Source organism: Mchenga conophoros, linkage group LG23 (assembly GCF_057382185.1).
Source record: "Mchenga conophoros isolate Kocher_MC1m ecotype Shallow Benthic linkage group LG23, M_conophoros_male_GT1.1, whole genome shotgun sequence".
Taxonomy (NCBI): Eukaryota; Metazoa; Chordata; class Actinopteri; order Cichliformes; family Cichlidae; genus Mchenga; species Mchenga conophoros.
The window spans coordinates 6,158,807-6,186,026 of record NC_140547.1 but is presented as its reverse complement, the minus strand read 5'-3'; the positions used below and the strand labels follow the sequence as shown (position 1 = coordinate 6,186,026).

The 27,220-nt window shown below is 39.6% G+C and overlaps 1 protein-coding gene across 2 annotated transcripts in view; it reads right to left on the bottom strand.

Annotated features, from left to right (window-relative positions):
- ncanb (neurocan b) overlaps nucleotides 1-27,220 on the bottom strand; it is a 174,313-nt gene that overhangs the window by 69,821 nt on the left and 77,272 nt on the right. For both annotated transcript variants that reach the window (XM_085264010.1, XM_085264009.1), the window contains exons 9-10: nucleotides 23,678-24,877; nucleotides 1,113-1,229 (exon numbers count right to left, since the gene is read on the bottom strand). In XM_085264010.1, coding sequence (XP_085120136.1) covers nucleotides 1,113-1,229; nucleotides 23,678-24,877 — 1,317 coding nt within the window. The remainder of the gene's footprint in view (nucleotides 1-1,112; nucleotides 1,230-23,677; nucleotides 24,878-27,220) is intronic.

Sequence of the window (27,220 nt, the reverse complement as noted above, 5' to 3'; positions counted from 1 at the left end):
AGCATTAAAAGGCATTGAATAATCAGAGCCAGGTCAATATATTCACCCCTGATCTGTGACTCCTTTCCATAAGTATTGATCATTAAAACCACAGCGTGGCCGAATGTCTTTGCATGGATGACTGTGAAAAACTGAAAAAGACCATCACACCATAGACATCAGACCATGGACGACGGAACCACAACTGGAGATGTTTGTAATTCATCTGTTGGAGCTGTTACAGCAAGGACAACACAAAAACAGGACATGGCTTGATATGCACATACTGCAACATCGTGTAACTCTTGTGCACAAGCTAACATTTACTGTACTCTTCCCACAGAAATTTGGCCAGGACCCAGAATCAATGTCAGACTGAATGCTGTCAACAACTTTGCATCAAAGGTGATGTGTTTAAGCTCAGTCAAAGTCTTCCACTGAGTGTTTCTCAGTTTTTAAAGTGCCATTCAAAGTAGTAAAGTCACTTTGATATTTTCTACTACTGCCACATCTTCCTTTTCTTTCCTGTATTTTCCCTCATCCACTGCGGCGTGCACCGCTTCGACAATACTTTAATCAGCTGCTCCACTGCTCAGTGAGCTCAGAGCTCCTCTGTGGCCTATATGTCCTTGTGTCACACACACAGCCTCATTCACCTAAATCACTGCACTGCCATTTTCTGACAGACACATTCTCACATCACATAGCTGAGTGGAAACATGAGCTGCCCACTGCTCTCAGGGCAGAAGGTGAAAACACACACACACACTCACACACAGTTGAGGCACATACTCTATACTTCATCTTGAACAGCCTCTGGCACAAACGGCCGACTTGCAGCATATGGAGATTCCATGTTCATTTTCAGTCAGGGAGCTTGACCCAGGCCTCCTGGACCTGACAGTGAAGCGGCTGAGATTGTAATCAGTTATTCAAACACATAATATGGAAACAAGGCCCACAGAGGCAATCTGCCATTTCCTCGTGAAGTCACCTCACAGTAGACTGCATATGTTAAATGTTAAGTCAGAATATGCCTGTCATTATTTCCCCCTATGCTTCAGGGACACAGCAGTTTGCAGCTGCTGACCTCTGAGGTTCCCTCACTCATACCTGACCTGGCAGTGACTCACCGATCTCACAGCTCTCTCCAGAGAACCCCTGAGGACAGTAGCAACTGTAACCATCCCCTTCCTGCAGGCAGCTTCCACCATGGAGGCAAGGATTGGTCTGGCATGGATTACTCTCCACTGTCAGGAAAGAAAACAAGACGAGGGAGAAGTTAACTGAATTTATCAGGTATATTTCTATAGATAGAGAGCATTATAAAAGTGTCTTCACAAACTATAACAGGCAATGTGCCCGCATTATACCTCTGTCATTACCCTTACTGAGCTCATTTTTGGCTCCTCTCTGGCAGGGATAGAAGAAGAGCATAGGCAGACAGTATGTCTCAGACTCTATGACTTTCAACAAGGTGACGGATTGGCTGTTGTTGTGTCTGTCATGCCCCTATTTATCATGAATGATAGTAAAATGGGGCACACCAGAAGGACAGCATGCTAAGTTGACTGTCCCACATCTCAGGTCTTACTGATGAGACAAGGTCCTCATAAATTAGCTGATCATACTCTAGTCATCCATACTGATGCAGGGACCTATTTCTATGGCCCATTAGTGAGTTGCCGAGAAGGTAATAAACGCATTTTACGTTGGTGGGCTATAACTCTGTGCCTTTTCATGGGAAATGTTTTGGCAGATGAATGGTGGAGATTGAGATTAACTTGTAATTATTGAACTTATATTTTAGTATGGGACAGAGGGAGGAGAAAATTTGACAAGGAAAGTTAGAGCACAGAATGATCATCAGGATTTTTTATTCTGTGTGCAAAGGACTGTAGGGAACTGCCTAGATTAAGTGTCTTTTTATTATCCAATCCTGATAGGATTGCAGGCCCTGACACAATCTGTCAGGGCATCTAATACACTGCATCTTCTCCATAATAACACCCAGGCTCACTTAATGATGTATGAGCATAGAGATGCTGTGCACAACACAGAGTACACTTGGTCTAAAAGTGTGGGAACACTTGCATTGGTGGGTGCGTTACTGTCTTTATACATGTGCACATCTGGAAGCATATGTGTGTGAATATCTGGATGTTTCTCTGACCCTGACTCATTGCATGCACACGAGATATAATGTGGCCGCGTGTTCAATTTTCTGTGAAACATGGTGATAAACTCCTGCTGTTGCAGAGGGGCTGCTGTTGATACAGCGGGCAGGGGCAATGATGGAAATGCTGGCTTTGAAAATACATAAAAGTGATTCGCCGAATGAGAAAAACCATTAGAGACAGGCTCATTTCTTAATTCAGCAGTGGGGAGGAAAAAGCAACACTGTACGTGATTTGAAAACATACATTGCTTAAAGGTTAATGACGTGCTGATGGAAATGGGGAAATCTCTAAGTACTAGTAGTGTATGACAAAGTGAAAACACACTTAGGATATGGTCAATTTGAAGGCTTGGTTGGGTTTGAAAATGTCGGGTAAAGAAAAATTGCGGAAATGAAGGAAAGAGGTGAAGGACAGACACCTTCTGAGTTGTTATCTGTCTATCAATTCATCCACCAGGGCTAAAGGTAAATTGGTAATGTGGAAATGGTGGTTAGCCGCCATAAATACCAGTGCACATGTAACACACATGCATTTAGCTTCAAAGCGAGTGACTTGAAAGTCAATAATGTTTCATACTTCAAATAAAAAAAAATAAAAAAGGAGAAATGCATAGAATTCTTTTTAATGGAAAATTAGGGATAAATAATCAGTGATGAATAGTAGTGACGATAATGTTTTTTATTTCAGCTCGGCACAGATTCTATTGAACTTTATTCTCTTGACCTCTCTTGAATAGAGAGAAATCATAGTGCCTCAAAGCTAATATTAACTTAACCCAATTCCAATTAAGTTAGGATGTTTTGTAAAATTTAAACAGAATGCAATGATTTGCAAATCTTAGAAATCCACATTTAATTTAAAAAAATGTAATTCATTGTAAAATGTACTTTTTTACATTTTACATTGTATAATATAAATAAAACCATTAACTGGAACTGGGGGCGAAGCAAATGTCCTTCGCAATGTTGTTGTGCAGTGTTTGAAGGTATCAGTATCAGCGAGATACCCTTATGGTATGCACTTCAAATATAAAAGAGCTAATAATTGTCTAATTCCCCATAAAAAGTATCGTCTGCTCATATTAAAACCAAATTTATATGCTAAGGTAGAGATCAACCTGGCTGAAGCAAGACTTCAAGTATACAACTTTATATTAGAGCACCAACAATTTACTGGTTGGCCCATATTGGCTATATGTTAGTAAATGCCTTTCAGTATCAGCATCTATAATTGCTGATAAAGCAAAAATTAAAAAAGTAAAGAAGAGACAAGACACATCCTTAAACTATTGTTAGTGCTGATGTTCCATAGTTTGAAGGTAGAGACTTTCTGCAGTTTCCCTGTTGGTAACACAGTTTGGAACGCCTCAAAAAACAACGACTAGCTGATCCCAGCAGAGATTGGCCGAGTATTAATGGAAAAATAAATATGCAAGACAAATGTTAGGGAAATCTGTTTATGTTTCATATGTTTGAAAGAAAAAAAGACAGTCTAATATGTTGGAGTTTTAAATATCTATATGGCTTCTTCGACAAACCTCTACATGTTATCTTTTAAATGTTTTAAATAGGTCTACCATTTGATTATCTCTGTCAGTTTTGGGGCATTCAATCAGTTACACAAATGTCTCAAGTTACTGGTGCAGTAGAAAAGGTAGTGATGCACACAAAGTAACTGGCAGCTGAGGACCAGGTTATCAGTGAAAAAGGCTTCAGAACCCAAAAGGCAAACTCCTTATGACTATACCCCCATTCAGTCAAACCACAGAGAGTATCACTATAGATTTGGCTTGTGGTGCTGTTGGAATTAATGTCGCACAAGGCTCTTCTTTGCAATCGTGAAAAATTAGAGTGACAGATCTTCAAAAGTAATCCATAAGCTCTTTAAGATATCAGTGAATGGCATTGCCAGCTGATAAGAAAAATTAGAGCAAAGCTTGTGTGTGGCAGCTGTGTTTATTCATGTATATGGGAATGTATGCATTTATGCCTTAAAAACCTCATAAATGAATTCCTATTGGTTCAATTTTTGCCACAAAAGAAATGATTTCTTGCTATAATTAAAGTAGTTCTAGCAAAATTGCCTTAATAATGAGTTTAAAAGGACTTTTCCTCTACCAGCAGTGATAAATGGTGGCAGTGCAGTCTATGGTAATACACAGACAAGGAGCTGAGCTGTAGCAGAATAGAACATTGATCCAATCTGCAGACAATTAGTAACGACTTATTACACACAAATGAGACCGTGTTCTTCACCATCTGTCCACAAACAATAGCCTGCAGACTTGGTGCTGAAATCATAGGTATGGATTGTGTGAGTACAGGAAAGTTTCAGTACACATCAAGGTTCTGCTTGAATGTTTAAGAAGACACAAAGCCAGCCCATTGCATCTAGTACACTGTTAAAAAAAACATCTTAAAAAAACTGTAATATTCTGGCAGCTGGGGCGCCAAAATACTACCGTAAAATAACAGAAAATAACTTCCTCGTGAAAATACAGTTATTTTCAGTAATGAAAATACAGTTTGTTACGCTAATTTCACATGGGATTCTGCCTTCTCCAAGTGCTTTTAGACATCAAATTAGGAACATTTTAACGTGATCAAACAATGAAATTACCTATAAACAAGGTCAATGAATGTGGCAATATGAATCATAATACGTAAATGTACAGAAATATACAGTTAACAGTTGGTTTAAATAATAATGGATTGCATGCCCTGGGAGAGACTGACAGAGGCGAGGTTGCCATATCGCACCATCGGCCCCTCTGGCCATCACCAGTAGGCGAAGAGTCTTGACCACAGACACAATACCGAGAGTGTCCGAGCCGGGGCTCGAACCGGCAACCTTCTGATCACAAGGCAAACTGCCAACTCTTGAGCCGCAATTGCCCTAAATAGCAATGATAATAATACTTATGTGATGTAACACAAGGTTATAGGAATCATGTTATATACTTTTCCACACACTCATCCCCCCTCCCTTTCCAAACGCCTTCGACGCTTATTCCCCTCTGATGCTGACGGTGGATCAAGGAGACCAGCGTACAGGCTGCAGGCCCGGATGTACTGTCTAAATCGGCTGTCTCTCACCCTTTACCCACCCCTGCTTGCTTGTCATGTGTTTCTTTGGTGTATTAAGAGTTTTTTCATGTGCTATGTGCAGAGGTGTTTTTATCTGTTCTCAAACTGATCACCCTGTTGGAGCTCAGTCTGGGGGGAGTTATTTTTTTCTCCTTATCTTTCCTCATGTGGTGCATTTTCCATTGTTATACCTCTCTGACCTGTCTTCCCCATGTGATGTTTTGTGTAATGTATGTATGGTCGGAGGGTAAGATGGCGGCGCCATTGCGTGCAATAGGTCGGCAGCCTTATGAAATTTCCCCTTGTGGGACTAATAAAGGTATATCAAATCAAATCAAATCCATAGCATTACATTTGAATTCAACAGTTCAATCTTTCAAATAACGGACAGATATTTGTGAAATTTCCCCTTGTGGGACTAATAAAGGTATATCAATATATCAATATATCAATAAAATTATGTTTTATTGCATTACAGTGATTTAACGTTAATTTACATTTGAAATGTGAAATCACAGTCTATTTACCTAACTTTAATGATATTCTAGAAGAACAGAACAAAACTGTAAAATGCACAGTAAAATACTTTTATATTAGGATTTTTTCCTACAGTACAGCCATACCCACGACCTTGTGGTTGTTCACATTCATTGGCCGATGCTTAGCGTCATGTTATTATGTGTCCCAACATCCAATGGCATGTCACATTGTTTTCATGGCCACACCCTCACCCCAGGTGCAGAGGCCTATTTCTGTTCAGGAATGTTGTGAATACTTTGAGATTTATGTTAATTGCAATTCCTACCTCTACATTTATTTTTTAAAATATATAATTAGCACAGAGTGGCCGTGCAATGTTTTACATGCTTTTTTTTAGTTTTTATTCCTATTAATTATATTTTCACTTGTTACCTCTGAATTATTGAATCAGACCTAGATGACATGAAATTTTCAGCAAAATTATAATTCAAATACTCCTTAAATAATTGATTATTCTCATTAATTTTTGATCATTTTATATATTTTTCCATAGTATTACATTTGAATTTAACAGATCATTCTCTCACATAACAGACAAATATTTGTGAAATTATGATACATTTCTGAATGTATTTTTACAATCTAAATATGCATATGTACAAAAAATATATTTAAAAAAGAAGTAAATTGTGTTTTACTATATTTACAGTAATGATATGTTATTTTACCTTTGACATGTAAAATTACAGTCTACTTATGTAAATTTAATGATATTCTAGAAAGACAGTACAAAACTGTAAAATATACAGTAAGATACTTTGACATTACTATTTTTTGGAACAGTGTACTTGTGGGCATGTCTGTACATGTATATTAACTGCGGTTATTATATAATTGGAAAACAGTTTTTAAAAAGTATGAGAGGGAGGAGATAAAGCCCCTGGTCCGTGACACAGATGGGAGGAGAAGATAGAAATTCACATTTATTAAAGAGAAGCACAAGTATGAGAAAATGCCAACTAGAGAGGGACAGAAAGCCACAGAGAGAACTGTCATACATTTCTTCCTCTCTTAATGCTGCTAGCTTATGATTAATTACACACTGGTCTTTAAATAGGTCGCTCCTTCTATCCTTTCTGTGTGTCTTTCTCCTTCTGTGCCGAAGACCGAAGAAGAAAGATAGGAGGCTAGAGTACGAAAAAAGACAAGGGGAAAGATAGAGAAACTTGTCCCTGACATAGACACACGGAAATAGGCAGATATAGCAAAAGAGAGACATTTTCAGCCTTGCAGGGTTTCAACTTCCAGGGCTAAGGTCTGCGGTGTGACACAAATTCATACTCTCAAAACAGATAATGTAAAGTCTTCATCCCTGACAATGAGCAGATATTGCAACATCTCTTCATTCCTCTGCAGAGTTTTATGAAATATGTTCTGCTGGGTGACATTTTACTGCTCCATTGGGTCATCTTTAGTTTTTTTCTAAGCCTCTCAAGAGAGAGATTATCTTAGCGTTGTGGCATATTTGGGAAGCTACTCCTCGATGTGTGCTCGTACACACACAGGATTTAGAATGGACCATAAAAGAGGATTGCACTTGGGGAAATGTCTCAAGTCCTATGAAGTCTGAGGCTGAGTGGTTAGCAAATTCATCTGAATGGAAGCCTGCTGAAAAGGTTGTGCTGACAGAAACACTGAAGTCTGCATGAATAAATGTGTGACACGCACACCCACATGTGGCAAAACTGCACACATATGCACTTACATTTGCTGTATATACACCTGCTTATCACCCACCATTTAGCTGTGCTTGGACTCAGTGAACCTTGTAATAGCTTTGCTGAGACATAGCTCATACCTCAGCCTGTTCAAGTGTTCCCCCTCTCTGAGCGTGATAAGCCATCACCTAGGACCAAGAAAGAGCTGGCCCATAAAACTTTAATGCTACAATACATTCCGAAAAGGTACCGAAGCACACAGAAATGTTAGAGCCAGATGAATGCCAGGGCTAAACTGCAAAGTATGGGCTTCACTAGAGTTGTTGTCATCACTGTGGCAGCTCATCTGTGTGTGCAGTGTGAAATATTTATATAGTCACTTGTTCAATGGCCACCGTGAACATCTATTTTATCACAAGTTCATTTTTTGTATATGAAAGTGGCAACATCTGTGCTGTATAACTCCAAGAATTCCCCACACTTGGGGAGTCTAGAATTTAAAATAGAGTAAAATACGCAAAAAACTAGAAATGTTGAAACAATGCTGCGGACACGCAAGAAGAAGAGGGCAAAACGTGACTTCCTGGCGATGTTTCAGAAACGATGTGCACGTCAAAAAATTAAAAACAATGTTTTTAATTTTTAGGTGCAGACTTGCTGAACTTCATAGTCACACCTTTTATGGTATACAGACACACAGGAAATGAGAAAGCAATGAAAGCCCATTTAACTTTTAGGGATCTCACACCTAAGTTCTAATCATTCTTATCTTCTCCTTAATACTTCTAGTGTTTGCACAGCTCAGCAATGAGTACTAGGCCAGATTGTATAAAACTAGAAGTGCTCTTTAAGATAATTAGGTGCGGCATGACTTTCCATGATGAAAAATACACCCATTGTAAAAAGTTGGCTCTACTGTCTGCTCTGCCAAAGTCTACGGTTCAGTCAATAATCCGTATGACCTATATGACTTCAAATTTCCATCTCGCCTCTGACAGGAATGACATAGAGACTCACATGTCTGAACATTAGCCATGTATCAGTGTCCCCTGGGCAGGAAAGTCACTCAGTGCAGATCAGCCACAATTACTGCCACTGCAAGCTGAATACACACTGGGGAAATATAAAACCGCTTTGTGTTGAAATATAGATAACACGTCTCTCTAGCACAGAGATGCAGACCCCAATGCAATCTTAGATTACTTCAAAGTGATTGATTTACAGAGGTGAGCTACACAAAGGTGGAAAGGGAAGGTAAGAAAGTGGAAAAGGGCAGAAGAAGAGATAGAGTGAGACAGAGGTTAAGTTTACTTGTGGGTAGTGCAGCTCTCGCCTCTTACTGATGTCGGTGCCCCAACCGTCAATTTAATGCACCCAAGAGCTGTCGGTCTGCAGTCTGGAGCATTACACTAAACTTCTCAGGCCTACAAGTTAAGGGATCATGTACACAACAGCCAGTCTCAACTCCCTGGGAAAAAGCTGCTTCCTGCTCTCCCTTTACCAGTCTAAAGCAGTGGTACACAAGATACGTGTGAAGACTGGTAGTTTTAGAAGAAAATTAAATATGGTTTAACTGAATGCAATTCATTCCATCCATCCATCCTCTTGTATTTATCCAGTTAAGGGTCATTAGGGAGCTGGAGGCTATCACAACTGTGGTTTTCAGGTTTTAAAAATTATCTTTGTACTTCCTCTTTCTTGGTGAAATGCTATATAATTGCAATATTTTCACTTCCTATTGGTTACTCTATTAAAACAAGTGGGGATTTAAAAATATAATCTCATGGTTTTAACGAAAAGTCAGTTGCATCTGTGCTACAAACTGAACAATGTAAATTTTGCACTTTACTCTTGCCAGCTACCAAGCTATTGCATACAACTATTTTCAGAACAGTCCCTGGTAGACCTGTTCTGATCCTATGTACTTGTGTGATTTTACCACTGACCCCAAGGTCAAATACCAATTTTGTTTTCAAATGGCCTGACTTTTGAGTGGAGGATCATTGGTGGTAAAAAATGCTGGATCTCCAGCTATGACTCAGAAACCAAACAGCAGTTTTTGCTTCAAAATTCTACTTTTTTCAAAACTTAGAGTGATGTGTCAAGTCAAGGGCTGGGACCAGGACCATTCTTTGCTATTTTTTCAACTTTCCAGATGTTGTGCGCCTCCAATTTGTCCCTCGGTGAGATTATCAAAACTGACTTCTTGTATAACATCCTGTGGCCTTTGATGGGGAATATTCAGCAGAAAACACCTGACCTGCTGCATATGCCATCATTTTTTGATCATACCAACAACTTCGGCTTAGTGTCTACCTGGGAGGCAAATGCCAGTGCATCCCACACGGAGAGGCGAAGGTGATAAACAGAAGACATTTCAGTGTACAGAACAGATTCAGTGTAATACACCATAAATGGTGCAAAGCAATATAGCAGGACTGCCAGTGGCAAACCTAACAACAGAAGCTGCTTAGTAAGCTGCTTGAACATACACAAAAAAAATGACCTCGAAGGGATAATCAGCTAAATGTTAATTATGGATAGTTGCATATGCAACTATGGACGTGCAATTTTCAGCTACTGAAGGGTTTGTTTTGTAACACCAGGCAACGTCTAGTGTTGTTATCCATATGACCTCCAGGTACGGGGCAAAATGTGGTTGTTGTGGACGTTTTTTCAATGGCAAACTTCGACTCATTATAGAGATTGTTTTTATACTGCTTCTGAAGGCTCTGTAGTCCCATGTGTCCAAAGAGTGGAGGGCATGTTTCCTGTACACAAAAAGTTGTGTGTGAAGGAATGCAGTGATCAGCGGACATCTCCAAGATTTTGTGGGCTCTTAAGCTAAAACAAAAGTGAGCAGCTGCATGGTGGATTTCGACCAGATATGTCCCCAGCTTCTCACAGACAGTTTGCAAAATGTGCACATCAACAAAGACTGTCGAGCAGATAGTCCAGTTCATACATACACTTGTATAAACTCCATCGCAACTTGTCTGTCCTGCTGCCGATCACAACAACATTGACTTCCTCTTTCAAAGCTCTTCACAATAAAACAGGGTACTCATAAAAAATAATCATATATAGTGCAAAAGCTCTTTTAAACTTAGTAAACACATTGTACTCCTTCTAAAAGGAATTTCAAAAAGTTTTTCTAAATACTAAATACTATTATTATTTTATATTTTAACATGGATCTCAATGTTTTTAATCTTTCAACACATTTTAATAAAGTTTTAGCCTGGTTACAAACAATTAAGTTGATTTATTCAACAAATAAATAAACCAATTAAGGAAAAACAAGAAAATGTAAAATAAGCACAAAAAATTAATTGGCCAACACGTAATAAATTGTTTTTGTTTATAAATAATCTGTTCTTTTGTGTTATTTTTCAAACAATAATGTTGATATTTATAAATAACAAAATCCAATAAAAAAAATGATCTGTACATCTATCCAACAGCCAATGTTTAGTGGGAAGGTAAGAAAATAACGTTATCTTAGCTAAAGTTACATATTTCATTAGAATGAATTGATAGAGTTAGATTGTCTTGATGCATGCTCAATCATCCAGGTAAGTAAATCCCAAAAAGTTGAATCTGTTCATCTGGAGAAAGCGTTTTGGGATAGGGTTGGCTTATTTAAAATATCATCTTACCAACATCAAGATATCGTGTTTCGAGTTAAAATAATATTCACTGACGGACGTTATCGTCTTACCCCTGTTTCCCTGAAAGATACCATGAGGTTTTATATTAAAAAGTTTTACCCACACTAGACTTTTGCGGCAATGGTAGTAAGACAACAACTTCTACAACCTCATCCTCCTTCACAACGCTGTCAAATTACCTTTTTTATTATCAGTTTTATTGAGAAACCCCTAGGGGTGGAAATGACACAGTCTGCATTTAACTGGAAGACCAAGGGATAGCAATCAGGCAAATTCTGCAAAAACAAAAAAGTCTAGGAGCAGCTGCCTCAGAAGTGTGTTCTCTATGATTTAATGTCATTATTGAACGGCTTGTAAATGTACATCTAAATCTGTTTTTTGTCTCTCAAAAGTCAAAGGTTTCAATTGTCAGTGTTAATCTATAAAACACCGGAAAGTTCTTTGTGCAAAGTCACATTGTCAATGTAGTGATAAAACTGATTAGGGTAGGTGAATGTAAAGGCCAAAAAACTACAAACAGTGTGAAGTCATTTGTAATTCTATCGATCAGTCTCCTGACTACTGATCTTGCAGGAGCTGATTGGATGATCAGAACACCTGATGTACTTCAAAAGCTGCAGACAGAAGCCTGCACCCTTTGGGAATGTGTTCACATCTTAGAGGCAAGGTTGTTCATGGAGCAGGTGTAGTGATGTGATTACTGCACTGAGTCTGACAAAATAGGATTTATGAGCACTGCAGGGGAGGGAGAAGCTTTTTCTGTCCATCTGACCACATATGATGTCCCTTGTCTAGTTGCCGTTACACACCTTTGTGTGTCTGTGAGAGAGAGAGAGTGTGTACAGAGGTGAAAAGGGGTGAAAGCAACACTGGATCTAAACTGTAGTTCTAGATGTCAAACACACTGCTCAGCCATTCCACAAGTAACCATTAACAGTGCTCCATTAATTATTAATAAGAATGCTTAAAGTTGCAATCAACACTGGATTACTCAAATGACTCCTACTACCTTGCCAATATATTAAACTGTTCCAAAGTATTATTTATTTAAATCGTACGGGGATCAATTTCAGTCATATTTCAATGGGGTAAGTTAACCCTGCTGGTGTATGTGACACAAAACAGACAGAGCTGTGGAGACGCATAAAGGAAAAAAGCCCAAATAAGATGTATTACCAAATAAAAAATTAAAATGAAAAACAAGACCATATATATACACACACGAGTCAAAAGGTTGGACACACCTTCTCATTTAATGGTTTTTAAAGCCACGCTTTGCTTTGATTACTGCTTTGCACACTCTTGGCATTCTCTCGATGTGCTTCATGAGGACGAGTTCCCACAGATGCTGAGCACTGAGGGCTCTTTTGCCTTCCCCCTGTGGTCCATCTCATCCTAAACCATCTCGACTGAGTTTAGGTCTGCTGACTGTGGAGTACAGGCCATCAGGGACAGCACTCCATGGCTCATTTACTTGGTCAAACAGCCTTTACGCAACCTGGAGGTGTGTTTGGGATCATTGTCTTGTTGAAAAATTAATGATGGTCCAACTAAATACAATCCGGATGGGATGTCACTGCAGGATGCTGTGGCCTTCAGTTTTGAATAGATCCCCATCAGTGTCACCAGCAAAGCACCCCCACACCATCACGTCTCCTCCTCTACGCTTCGCAATGGGAACCATGCATGTAGAGACCATCCTTTTCTGCGTCACACAAAGACACAGCAGGTGGAACCAAAGATCTCAAATCTGAACTCATCAGAACAAAGCACAGATTTCCACTGCTCTAATGTCCACTCCTTGTGTTTCTTGGCCCAAAAAAATCTCTTATGCTTGTTGCTTTTCCTTAGTCATAGTTTCTTAGCAGCTATTTGACCATAAAGGCCTGATTCGCGCAGTCTCCTCTGAACATTTGATGAAGAGATGTGTCTTCTACTGGAACTCGTAGCATTTATCTGGGCTCTAATCTGAGTGCTGTTAACTTGCAATTTCTGAGGCTGGTGACTCGGATGAATTTATCCTCAGCAGCAGAGGTGACTCTTGGTCTTCCTTTCCTGGGGCAGTCCTCATGTGAACCAGTTTCATCGTAGCACTTGATGGTTTTTGTGACTGGGCACACATTCAAAGTTTTAGTAATTTTCTCCACTGACTGACCTTCAGTTCAGCAATGATGGACTGTTGTTTCTCTTTACTTAGCTGATTGGTTCTTACCACAATATGAATTCTAACAGTTGTCAAATAGGGCTCTCAACTGTGTACCAAACTGACTTCTGCACAACACAACTGATGGTCCCCACACCATTAAGAGTTCAAGAAATTCCACAAATGAACCCTGACAGGGCCCACCTGTGTAGTGGAAACTATTTCAGGTGATTACATCATGAAGCTCATTGAGAAAAGGCCAAGGGTTTGCAGCGCTGTCAATAAACCAGCAAAGGGTGGCTACTCTCAGGAATCTAAGATATAAAGCATATTTAGAGTTATTTATCAATTTTTCTTTGTGTAAATAGCAAGACAACCCGAGAGTCCATTGCAATTTTTTTTTCAAAATATAACACAAAAACAAACCCAAAACAAAAAGAGAAGCAAACAGGCTCAGATGCGTTACAGAAAAAACAATTAATTCAAACAAACTTGCACTTTCACAATACAAGAAAAAAATATATATACAAAAAGCTGAAGCTGATGAAAGTTTAGAAATCTACTTTAGCCCAATCTGGCTTTTGGTCCATTGCAAATTTAAATAAAACTTTCCACTTTCAACTTCATCTCTTTTTAACTATATTTAATTTTTTTTTCTCCAAGCAAACACATACACACACACAAGCGCGCACACACAACAACACAAAATATGAAAAAGCATGACACTTGCGATTAGCTACAGCACCAGCAGCCCGAGACAGCAGAAAGCAGCCGATGCACTCTTAGTGAGCACCTTGTGGGCCGAGCGTCACACTGAATCAGCCTGGATAGGACCGGGGAGGAGTAACATACCAGGGATTCAACACAACCCAATTCCACAGCCCTGTAAAGCGAGACTGACGAACAAATTGAGGGTCCATTGTTACAAGAGCAGCACTTGTAGCGTCTCCGATCGTGCTAAATAAATTGCATTATCTGGACTGTCAGAGTGGCAGCAAAATAATCCATCCTGGCTTATCATCACAAACACATTCGATCCACTTTGGGTTTCTTCCCCCTTCTCTTCAATTTGTCTTTGCTTTCATTTTCAGAGCTTTGTGAAATAGAATATTGAATCAACCACATCCTCCCATTTTTAACTGTCTAATAACATTTTATATACCCACAGAACTAAAAAGGGGCTTAAACACTGCCAATGATTATGAATTATTTATATTTTGACTTAAAGAATTTGCAGCGTTACACATGAAGTGATTGAACAATTCCATCAAGATGCACGGTGAATGAAAAATATGCTGTCAAATTAAGTGTGCAACGAGTGCAGTACGCTGTTTCATATTTTCAGTATTCAGTAAGCTGCACTGCAAAATGTGCCACATGAAGTGCAAGGAACATGATGGTATGCTTTGACCTTGAAATCCACAGTCCTCCTCTGATATTTTTATGCCCTTGTAGCACATGTGGTGCAAAAGATTTACAAAGGAGTTCCATGCAAATCAGAAGCAAGAGGTTGGAAAATGGTTGAATTTTGTGAGTTTCGGCATTTTCAGAATAATAAGGAGGTTTTAGCAAGAAAAAATGCTTTTGATGATTTGTTAAACATTGTTTCAAATAAGCTGTAAAACCAATTATCATTTATATTTCTGTTATATGTCATCTAATGCTGTTTGTACATGTTGACCACAGTGCTGGCATACATTGAGGATGTGCTGTCTGGCAAGGTGACAGCAGACAACAGCGTGGGCCGTTTCCTGATGGATCTGGTAAACAAAGTACCCACTATCTCACCTGAGGACTTTGAGAACATGCTCAATTCCAACATCAATGACCTGTTAATGGTGACCTACCTGTCCAACCTCACCCAAGCCCAGACTGTTCTCAATAAGAAGCTGGTGCTGCTCTGAGAGGGTTTCTTTGAAGTCATTCATATTTAATTTTTGTACCTGTGTTGGACTGTGTTGGATATAACTCTTGGTGGGTGTATAGATCAGAAACATTTCACACCTAAAAGACACTGCATTTCTAACTGTGATTGTTAGAAATCATGGAACTAAGCACTAGGTGCACATCACTGAGACACACTAGAATTTTAAATGAAATTTTAAAAGGAATAACCTCCCTTGGAAACACAGTGCGATGGTGTACATTTGTGTCTAGTTAAACTGAATCAAAAACAAAAATACTTTCTTGCTTGGTGAAGCTTATTTCCACACTTGAAAATGATGAGCCATTTCCTCACTGCGATTGACACATATGCTTAAAAGAGATGAGGCTAATGCTGAGACTGGCTGAGAAGGCAATGATTAAACTCCAAAATACTTCAGTTTCTATTCTACTTTTTCCAAATCTTTTCTGCAAAAATCTACAAATATGCCAAGCATGCTTGGAAACACCCTCACTGACTTTGGACACACGACATTTTTTTTTTTGCTTTAAATGAAAAGGAAAGGCGACATGAGCAGTTCTATTTCTATTCCTTTAGAGGACATTACACTTTTATTCGTTTCAGGGTTCTAAACCCTAAGGATAACTACTTCTTGCCTAACCTTATATTGAATGAGTTAAACTTTAGGGACTTGTTTTTTGTCCCTGAAATCTAGTCAGGTCTCCACAATGCAACTATCTAAATGGATTTAGGTCAGAAAATTGGTAATAGAAGGGAACACGAACACACACACACACACACACACACACACACACACACACACACACACACACACACACACACACACACACACACACACACACGTGTGGTTAGGGAATCTCATCTTCCCCTGTGTGTATGTCTCTATCCCACTGTGGTTACCACGAGGAAGTTGTTCTGACAGCATTGCAGCACTATTACTACAAGCAAGCTGTGGGCAGGAGGGTTTGCCTGTAGAAATATTTAAAACTCAACAAAGAAGAACTACTTTAGATGACCCCAGAGTGCTGCTTGCCAGCAGAAACTCAGAAAATTGTATAATTTACACCTTCATATCCTCTACCCATTTAGAGACCTTCCCCCTCTTGTGACTTGTAATTTTTCCTCGTCTCTGAATCCTTCTCGCTGGGACAGATCCGTGGGTGTGTCTGACATGCCCTACATGAAGAGACCGCTCAGCCCTTGCACCCGCTGTGGGCTGGCTGCTACATGATGCGTTGTGACTGATGCTGGGAGCCAAACACCGCTGCCACTGCTCTGCCTTTAGCACCACAGAGAAGGAGCAAAGTCAGTCAGGCAATTTGGCAACTCAAAACCCCCAGCTGAGTGCACTCATCCCCTCTGCTGCCACTCGTCTGTAGCTAGAAAATACCTCAATTCGAAATCATACATTTCGCTGTTAACCTTGATGGCAGGCAGCTCCATTTTTGACGGCAAGTGCATGCATGTGTGACTTGCTGAGATCCTGACAGGTGTGCACGCGTGTGTCTGACTGCAAATGGAGTGCGGAAACGTGAGAGGAACACGCAAGGATGCTGGTATTCAAATCATGTTTGGCAGCCATTGTTTTTATGCTCTGCCTAGTGACCTGTTACCATAAAATGAATGCCTACATGCTCCGCATTTGGTTGTAATAAAAGTAGCTGATATTTTGTCTCATTTCTCTGACCACGGAGAGGATAGAACTGTTACCTGTCTCTTTCAGCAGAAGGAAGCTGATTCCTGACATCTAATCTGATGGCACTTGAATGCTCCACTGTAACCTATATCATGCAACCAGGTGAGTGTTTTCTACTCTGCACAGTCACACAATGACTCCACATAAAGGATTTTATTCTGTCTGACAGCACCACGTCCAGCTCTCTGTCTCCATCCATCGCCCCTATCACCTCACAATTGGTGGCACACAGAGGTGATGTTGTTCTTTGCTTCACTGAAACTCTACAAACCAGCAGGATCCCAAAGTCTGTGCCTGACAACAAACACTCAGTTTTTCATTGGGTAAGAAAAAAAAATCCCTGAGTGAAATGCTCTTTGGTTTTTGTTCTTGTTTTTTTTTTTCTAAATAGGGTGACATACAACCCAGGAGGGGTCTTCATTCATCTTCTTTTGAGCAGCTTCAAAATGAAAATGAGTACCATAAAACAGGCAGAGATGAGGTTGCCTGAATGCTCCACCAAGCAGCTGATGGCTGTATCTGCTGTGAGATTTTACTTTTAGTTGTTTTACTCCTCATTGAGTCAGCTGGTTTGAATGTGACTCATTCATAAAGGCAACAGGAGCAAATGTTTGCCATATTTTGGCTGGTATGGGACTAGGATCAATTATCGTAAACTTGCAATACAAAAATGCAAAGTTACTGAGAGCTGAATGGGAGAAAAGACCACAAATGGTCACACAAAGGGGCTTTGTGCATATGCGAGTATAAAGCTGAGTAATAAAAAGACAAATGCATGATTAGAAGACATATGTTGTGCCCAGGGACACAAAAAACTGAAGTTTAGTATCGATTGTTACTGCATTACTAGAGTTAACGCCACACTTTTGTCTGCCTCCCAACTGATCTTTAGAGGGCTTTGAGATGAGAAAATATTCATAAAAACAACAACAAAACTTGTTTATCAATTCTGTTGCGGATTTGCTACCAGGAACAGTCAAGAGATGCAGTCATTCATCTGCCATAATGGGAGCTCTGGGTCACACAATCTAAAAAATAAAATACAGCTGCCTGTGATGGGGCTCCTAGGCTGAATAATCACCAGGTTTTGTTGTGGCAGCAAACATAATAAAGCATTTTTATGATGCCATAAAAACGCCTGTTCAAGACTTTTCTATGCTTTTCCAAGCTTGCTGCAGAATAATAAACCAAAAATTTTCACAGAGTATTAGCTTTACCAACTTAAGTGGCATGTCATTGACTTTTACATGTTTAAAGAATGCTCTCCATTTCCAGAAGACAGTGAACACTGATAACAGATATTTTTTTTCGCTGGAGCGTTTTGGCTGATGTAAAATAAAAAATTGCATAAAAAGCATGAAAATAAAAATTCCCTGGTGAAATTTACTCAGGATGGGTTTGAGTTTATTCATTGAAAACCAACAGTGCTTTGCAAAGGAGCAAGAATTTGTTTTTTATATCACTGCTGTTGATGTTAGATGATGACCTTGCCAGGCACAGCGTTTGGCCCTTGTGCTTACCCACTTCTTGGACGTTGCTCAGCAAGTAAAGCTCAGCTTGACTTGGGAAAGGTTAATCATGTTTGACTGAGCTCTCTGTACTTCATCAAGGCTGCTTTTGTTTTATTGGTCTCTTTAATCTTTACTCTTCTTCTTATGTACTCGGTTTATGTTATTCCTCATGTACTTTATGGTATATTTCATATTATCAATTTTCAAAGGAACAAAACAACAAAAATGAAAACTCTTCCAAGTTCAAATTAATGAATTATGTTCTTGCATAATGGAATGTTTCATTCTTACTATGATTAAGAATGAAACACAGTATGAGGAGATGCATTAAGGGGCAGATCCAACCATAATTAAAAAAACAAACAAACTGCACCTAAGTTGCACGTATAGCTGGCTGAGCAATATAGAGTTTAAAAAAGGGCTACATCCATCATGTCCATCCAGTCTATAGTTTGCTGGAGTTAATGCCATGACTAACAGCGTGATAGTATTGATGTAGTTTTGCTCTGTTCTGTAAGAACAAATGAAAGAAGGTTTTGATACCAGCTGTACTTATTGTCCTGCTGTCCAACATTCTCTTGTAAACTGTGATTTGGGGGTAAAACAGGGGTTATCGATTCACACTTGTAAGAGATCTTTCAGTTGACTGGAAATTGAGACCATCTTGTTTACCTGAGGATACGGACCTAAAGGCTAATCTTAGGGTGGTAACACTGTGTCTGACCATTGAGGGAATACAAACTGACAACATAACAAGTAACTGTAGCAAGAATGAAGAAAAGACTAGTTTGTCAGTAAAACAATGGATTTGTTTGTTTCTGTTTGTCTCTGCTCTCCTATCCCTGAGGGGCAAATTACTGACTTTTTTTTATAGCTGTAGTAATCAGTAATCATTTTGTAGGTTAGTTCTTCATGCTAATTTCTGCATCTTACTGTCTTCTTTTTTTCCGTCTCCCATCCTCATTATTGTCTTAATTGAATTCACCTGCACCTTCTTACCCTTCTCCCTGGTGTATTTATTTAGTATGCATTTTCTCCCTCCATATTCGTCAGGTTGCTGTCACAAAGCCCTTCTGTTTCTGCATATAATTCATTTGTGATCTCAAGATAATCTACTACATTTGGTTGTTTTGATTAGGACTTTTAGTGTTTGTTTTTGAAAAATACACTTGTATTGAATGAAATTTTGTTCAGTCATACTTGTGTGCTGAAAATAAAGGAGTGAATTTTTTGTAAATTTCCATTTTGCCTCCGTGGTTTCTGTATTTGGGTCCCGGCATGATTATTTCCTCAAAGAATGACATCCTCTCCTTAGTAGACTTCACCTGAGACTAATCACTGAGATATCCTCAAAGTTATACATCTGTTTACAGAGAAACTGACAGTAGGATTTGATGGAGATTTAAGACTGGAGATTTCAGTGGATTTAAGACTGGTCTGCATTAATATCATTAACAGTTAATGATGTACACAAAAGGCTCAGCATAGTTGATCTGAGCTCATTTTCAACACTTTGGTAGTGCTGTTATTTCCCTGGTTAACGGGATACAAAGGGCCTATGCTCAGTCAGCACAGAGCGGTATGTAACACCATTTCATCCCACACCACGATAGAACCAAAAGTCCCTTAAGGCTCCTCTTTAACAAAGCCCATTCATTTAATAAGCAGCAGCCAGTGGCGCTGGATTCGATTCGGCAGGAGTGTTTGATATGGAAAAATGGTGGAATTACACCATGAAAAGAAAGAAGAGAAACTTGGAGATGGAAAGTAGAGGGGAGGATGACTGATTAGGCAATGAATGGATTTAAAGTGAGGTGACTTCTTTTTTAAACACAAGTGATTTTGCTGAGGCAGAGGATCCTACAGGGGACAGATACAGTTAGACAGCAATTGACTGCCTTGTGTTGTATCATGTTGGAGTTCAAGAGGCTATCAAAACATTATGCCAGGGAGAGTCATAACAATGACCAGCAGAGTAATAAAAGACATAAAGTCAGGGAGATGGGTAAGGAGGGAGATGAGAAAAGCTAGTAGGGCAGAGGGAAAGAAGGATAGTCAAGAAAAAAAAAAGATGGAAGACACAGGGAGCGAGAGGCAGAAAAATCAATACACTTCTATATGCAGCATTGAGAATGTGCCCTCTTGCTGCTCCAGACAGCCTATCCAAGGACTCCAACAGCCAGCAGACAAACTGAACATCTATCCACAGACCCACACTCATAATATGCCACCCCAGTCTGTCCCTGTCTCCATTTATCTCCGTCTCCTCTCATAAACACATACACACGCACGCACACATGCACACACTTCAACCTACTGGCTTTTCTCCTCCAAATTTAACACTCTAATTTGGTAGAGGGCTGGCTGCCGTGTTATTGATGTTGCCAGAGGTCTGATCCATCTAGAGCCTGGGACAAGGCTTCAGTCAAAATGGCTATAAGTCAGAGGCATCCTGCTCCCTGTTTGCCAGAGTATCAGACCAGCATTGGTAATTTAAAGGTTGGATAGACAGCCAATATTACTGTATGCACCTGCCTCGCTTCATCACCCTAAAGGGCCGGATGCCAGTGCTCCGAAGCATTTGGTAAATTTCCATGCTTGTTGAGACACGTTGGATTGGAAATCAATTTTTGTAACTTTTCGTAGTTGCAAACTTCAACAAATGCCGTCTTTAGGATTACATTTAGAAAAAAAAAAAAAAAAAAAAAAAAAAGGATTATACAATATGGAAATTAAGATAAAATAAATTTTAAAAAGAAAATAAATGTCTCTACTTTTCACAGTGTTCACAGAGAGGGATTAGCACATATCCTGTGTGTGTGTTTGTATATGATGGTGTGACATGTGGGATGGATTAGAGAGGTTTACTTCAGAGTGAGCTGTGCATGCTGGTGCTTCTTCACATATCTTTTTCCCCCTTATGTATGTGTTTGTGTTTGAGTGTGTGTGTCCACCCATCTGTGTGGGTTTAGCTGGAGGGCAAAGCAACAAGGGATTGGAAAAGCTGGGTGTTTCGTTATATACCATTGTCTTAGCACAGAGATATATAGCCAAACAGGACACAGAGGGGCTGAGCCTGATCAGACAGCGATGAATGAAGATCGGAAGGAAGCACAGACATGTAAAAAAATTAATTTAAAAAAGAAAAAGGAGGAGAGGAAAAAGAAAACATGGGGAGGAACAATGTGCTCTCTGGATGCCCACAGGACTATGGTTAGTGTAGTCTCTGATCATTGATTAAAGAGCTTTATGTTCTCCTACCCACAGCATTGTGGAGGACACGCTCACCTCTCTCAAGCACTGCCTCAACCCTCCCGCCCCCTATTCTTACTTCCCAGGGCTGTCCATCCTCCTGCCCTTTCCCTTCTCTCTGTCTCTATCTCTCTGAAGTAATGGGCAGACAACCATTGCTGTAATTTCCTCTGTACTAAAAACTGACAACTATAAAAGGTCACACAGAGGAAGTGGTCTCATGCTTCTAATCACTCAACAAGAGCAGGGCCACTCAGTCCATTCAAATATCACCATGATAAAGACAAAATGTCCTCTACTACTGACTGTTTTCTTTTCTTTTTCTGATGTAATAAACAGTTGAACACAGAGAATATAGTGTTTACATTTTTTTTAAATGCCCTTGAGCTGCACTTATATAAACAGTTTTTTCCTTCTCTGAATAAAATAATTTGGCAGGATTTACACGTTCACTAAATTAAATGATTGCATAATGGGTCATGGTCATGCTCCATGGAAAGCATTCATAAAATGTGAAATATATTGAATGCATGCACCTGAAGCAAACAAGACAGAGTTGAGCCTACGTTATTGGTTTGCTGGGGTGCATTCGACTGAAATCAAAATCTATCTCCTACTCCTGTTGTTATTAAACGGATGAAAGCTCATCTCCTGCTTTACAGCTCCCTGTAAACTAGAAAACATCACTCGACCAAATCTGATTTCTCCTGTGGGGATGTCTTCATTCGATATATTCAGACTTTTTATTTTAATATATATAATAATTTTTAAATGCATATACCAGTCAAAAGTTTGGACACACCTTCTCAATGTCTTCATACTGAAAACATCAAATATTTTAAAACAAGATATGGAATTGGCGTATATTTTAGATTCCTCAAAGTAGCCACCCTTTGTTTTATTGACAGTGCTGCAAACCCTTGGCCTATATAAAGAATAACCATTAAATAAGAAGGTGCGTCCAAACTTTTGACTGTTAGTGTAAATCAATCTATCTATCTATCTATCTATCTATCTATCTATCTATCTATCTATCTATCTATCTATATAAAAAACTGTACAGTATGTGGGCCACGTGCAATGTGATTCCCAACAGCACCAACTCCATGTGATGACATAAAACTTTTAGAAATGCACTTTACTGAGCAGGATGACTCATAATCCAAATCATGATGTTAAAAATGCATTTTCAAAACCTAGAAGCACAGATCTGAGGATGAATATAAGGCATTAGTTAAGGAGCAATAAATATTGCAATCCTTCCACATAGATTCATTAAACATTGAGCAAACACATTTTGGTTGTTAAAACCAGACAAATTTCAGAGACCTGAGTAGACTTATACAGCATGCAGCATTTTCCGTGTTCATTTACTTTGAGGTTTTCTGCCACAAGTAGCAGGTGCATTAAGTATCAAAAGAAATCGATGTGATTGTCGTGAGACAAAGAGCACAGACATTGCAATTATTGTGAGTGTATAAGAAAACATAGTTGAGCCAAAAATGGAAGACTGAGTCAAATAAACATGAACACAAAAGAAAATGAGACAGAAGAAGAGACCACAGTCTATTACGAGTTCCATCTTGTAGTTTGTGTCTACATTGATTTGTTGGGGACTAGGATCTCTGCCTCTTCCCAGCTCACCTAATTGCACTCACTGTGACCCGCTAATTACTTCACTAAGACCTAGCTGGTCTCACTTCACTGCACTACTTCTCTGTCTAAAGTTGTCTCCATACCAGTGTGGGAGGGTGGGACAAGGAATGAAAGTAAATGTGAAGGCACAAAGGGCAAACGAGGCTGGATTAAGAATGCATGATATATGTCAAAGCAGGAGACAGAAACAGGATGTAGAATGAAACAACAAGTGACAGACAGACCAAGTTGGGAGCATATGTTTTATATCTGAGTTAGTTTTAAGGTGGAGGGTACTGATGCTTTTGTCTCCAACTAATCTGCATACATAATTAAATAAATCTCTGCTGATTAGACAATCACAATGATGAAGACAATAATGACAGTTAATTCACTGGGAACAACATGAAGCTAACCTACCTGATGGGATGAGCCCAAATTCCCAGCTGGGTACAAGAATGCCAAAAGGATTCTTTGTACCAGTATCTTCTGTTGTTGGCGGGGTTTTATGTTCCTCTGACTTTAAGCCCTTGAATGGCGTCCAATGGCTTCCCACAACAAAAGACTCAGAAACGGCAGATCTGGATTCCATTTCTGTAGCAGCAACCTTGATGTCTGATACGGCAGTAGTCAAGTGAATGACTCCAGAAGTGGTTGTGGATGCTCCTTCGGGTGAGGGAGTCGATGAGAGGCCCTGCATGTTGGGGAAACTTGTAGCTTTCTCCTTGTCTTCCTGAGCCCATGAAATGGAAATAGATGGCTCCTCTGTATAAGATCTATTTTCTATAGTGGCTGCTGTGGTAGCAGGATCCACTGTCTGTGCATCTCTGCCCAGAAGCTCTGCCGTCGTCATTTCAGAAGTTGTCAGCATCTCTATCAAAGCCTCATGTGCAGTAATCATCACCTCATCAGTGCTTGTATCTTTACTGTCTTTTCTATAAACTGGGGTGAATCCGGAGTTTGAACTAACTTCCCCGCTGTGTGAGGAGGTAGATGAGAGCTTGTCAGTAGGCCTGTGAATGTAGAAGATCTCGCCCCTAGCCTCCTCTGCTGACTCTGTTTCCTGGGAGACCTGAGGTGGGGTGGTGGGCTGTTCCACCAGCTGCCAGTGGGACAGAGTTGTGCGCTCAGTCACAGTGGCAAAATCACTGTGGCTGAGTGAAGATTTCGACTCAGTAATCACTTTGATGCCACTGCTGTCCAAATTGTTGTCTTTCACTCCAAATCCATCCGCCACGTTGCTCCCTTCTCCACTACCCTCTATCACTTTCTCCTCTCCTGATGCGCTTCTGGCAGTTGGAGTATTGACATTCTCTGTATCCTGCTCTTTGCCTTCACCTGAATAATTATCTGTGTAGTCCTGTCGAAGGAAGGTAGGCAGGGTCATCATCTCAATGGGTCCTGCTTTAGCTTCCATTGGCTCCCAGGTGGGTTTTTTACCCACATAGCCCACATTTTTAGGAAGGCCTAGTTTGGGAATGCGCATTGATTTGATGGCCCACTGAAACTGGGAGCTGGGAGCAGGAACAAAGGTAGGGTGTCGCCTGAGACCCTGAAGACTGGAGAAGTTGACATGTTCACTGGATGGTGAGCTCTCAGTGGGATCCGATTCAGGGATTTCTATAGAAAATACAGAGACAGAACAGACTAATTAAGCAAAGCATCAGGGGATGTTATCTAGAATTAGCAATTTAAAACTCAAGCACAGACTACATCAACCCCATGGAGACTGTTCAGGGAACATAGTTAAAAAATGAATGATAACAGCAAGAACACAGATTTGCTGTGGCCAGTGCTCTGAGCTGGAAATGCTGTGTGTTAACTGTATCTGATTTCATTCATAGTATTTGCATATTTCCTTTATTCCTGCACACACATTGTACGCAGTTATGAAATAATAGAATTCTGCTTTTTTCCCAACCGAACTGGAATTGGATTCAATTTGCGGTAATGGAAAGGGTGGATATTGAAGAATGAGGTAGGTTCACTGGTTTGTGCAACCACTCACCCACTCACTGATCAAGAACGAATAAATAACACGACATAAACGATGCAACTCTGCAAATAAAAGTTGCTCTACTTTACGGCAAATAAACCACAGAGCCATGAGCAACCTTGTGCCCTTGGAGAGCAGTTAAGAACAGTGGTCCTTGTTCTGCACTGCACAGCGTTTGGTTAGAGACCAACAGTGAACTTTAAAAGCAAAGAATAGCATCATTAGATGCAACACAAGACAGTGGAGTTGGAATCTATCCAATGGAGGATTTTAGATACAGTGGCTGTCAGCCTGCCAGTAGGGAAACAGAAGTCAGAAAGGGCTTGCACAGCCAGCCAGTCTTAGCTAAGTCTTGGTGAGAGAAACACTCAAATAATCAGGTCCAAATGTGTAAAAATAATCAAGTGTGTGAAAATGCATGTAAATAATGAAGAGGGAGTTCACCATGAAACAATGTAGATTGAAATGCCATGAAGTCATTCCTTTTATGCCTTTCTTCACCATTTGATTCCTGATTACACAAGCAACAATTCCATAATCTCCATCAGTAATATCCCTGTTTTTTTGGGTTTTTTTTATAAGAAGTTAAATAAACAAAGAATAATTCTTGGTTACTTGACCAATCAGGCTGAGTGGCTATGGCTTCAAACTGATTTCATTCACACTTATCTATCAGGATGCAAAAAAAAAGAACAGCAAAATGTTCCTCGTGCTTGACCGGAGCACAGAAATATCCAACACTGCGCTTTCCAATTGAGCTTGGAAAGTACAGTTTTTGTTCATCATATTTATCATGTAATAAACTAAAGCTGTTAATAATTTAAACACATTATTTCAGAATGAATTATATCAACCAAGATCAAACAAAGTAAACAATCTAGAGTTCTCTCAGATGTGTTTATTGCCTATGGAGCCCATTTCCCTCAAAGCTGCATTCTCGAGTAGAATTTACTCTTCTTAGTCTTGGTTTGTAACACAATCACCTGCAGAGAACAATTGTAGTTTAGCCATGCCATCTTTTTCTATTATTTCCATAAAACTATATTTTCTACATTTTTATGCACTGCTGCAACAACTTAAAGTGTATTAAAATATCTTTAAAATCTTAACTGTGCTTTTACACGTTTACTACGGACGCAATGTACCTGAGATGTAGGTTCAATTTTTTCTTCTGTGTGTTCCTTGAAGCTGTAGTCAAATGATAATTTTGGCAAACTAAAAGAAGCAGTTAACTGCCATTTACTGTAAGCTGGATGTTTTGGATATTTTTCTGCACCACTGGAGCTGATCAGTGTGGGTATTAAAGTTGCTGGAGTTTGTAGACAAAAATGGGAACCTCCTCTTCTGGAGTATATGCACACATGCCCACGAATAAACTCACACCAAAAGGATGGGAGGATGTATTCAAATGTAATTTCACACTTCTCTGTCCCTGTTTCTCCACTCCCTGTGGATTCTTTTACCTAAAACAAGTTCCTGCTGGTATACAGTTGCCTGTAGTGAGAGAAGCCATGTGGAAAAATGCAGATGCACTTGCAGCACGATAAGCAAATGACTGGCTCCACAACAAGCTCCATCTCGATCTGTTTATTTAGATGAAATGTTCCACTGTATGTTATCAGCTTACAGCTTTAAACCAGACTCTGTCTACACCATCAATAATTCATTCTGTCTGCATGTGTAACTCATGGATGATGTTCGTGGGGATTTTTTTTAGGAGAGTGGTGCAGTCACATTACTGAGAGGTCTAGTTAGTGATCCCACCTTTATAATCATTCAGCCCAGTTTGGCTACCCTCAGTTCGGTTAACGTGCCAGAAAAGTATAGCAATACAGCACAACAAATTACCTCAAGATGGACAACATGCACAAATATGTCTATGCATAAAATATTAAAGTGTATGTAAATTATTCAGAAGGTTCGCTGTTGCCGTATGCCTAAGTGAGGTTTACGAGCCTGAGGTTCAT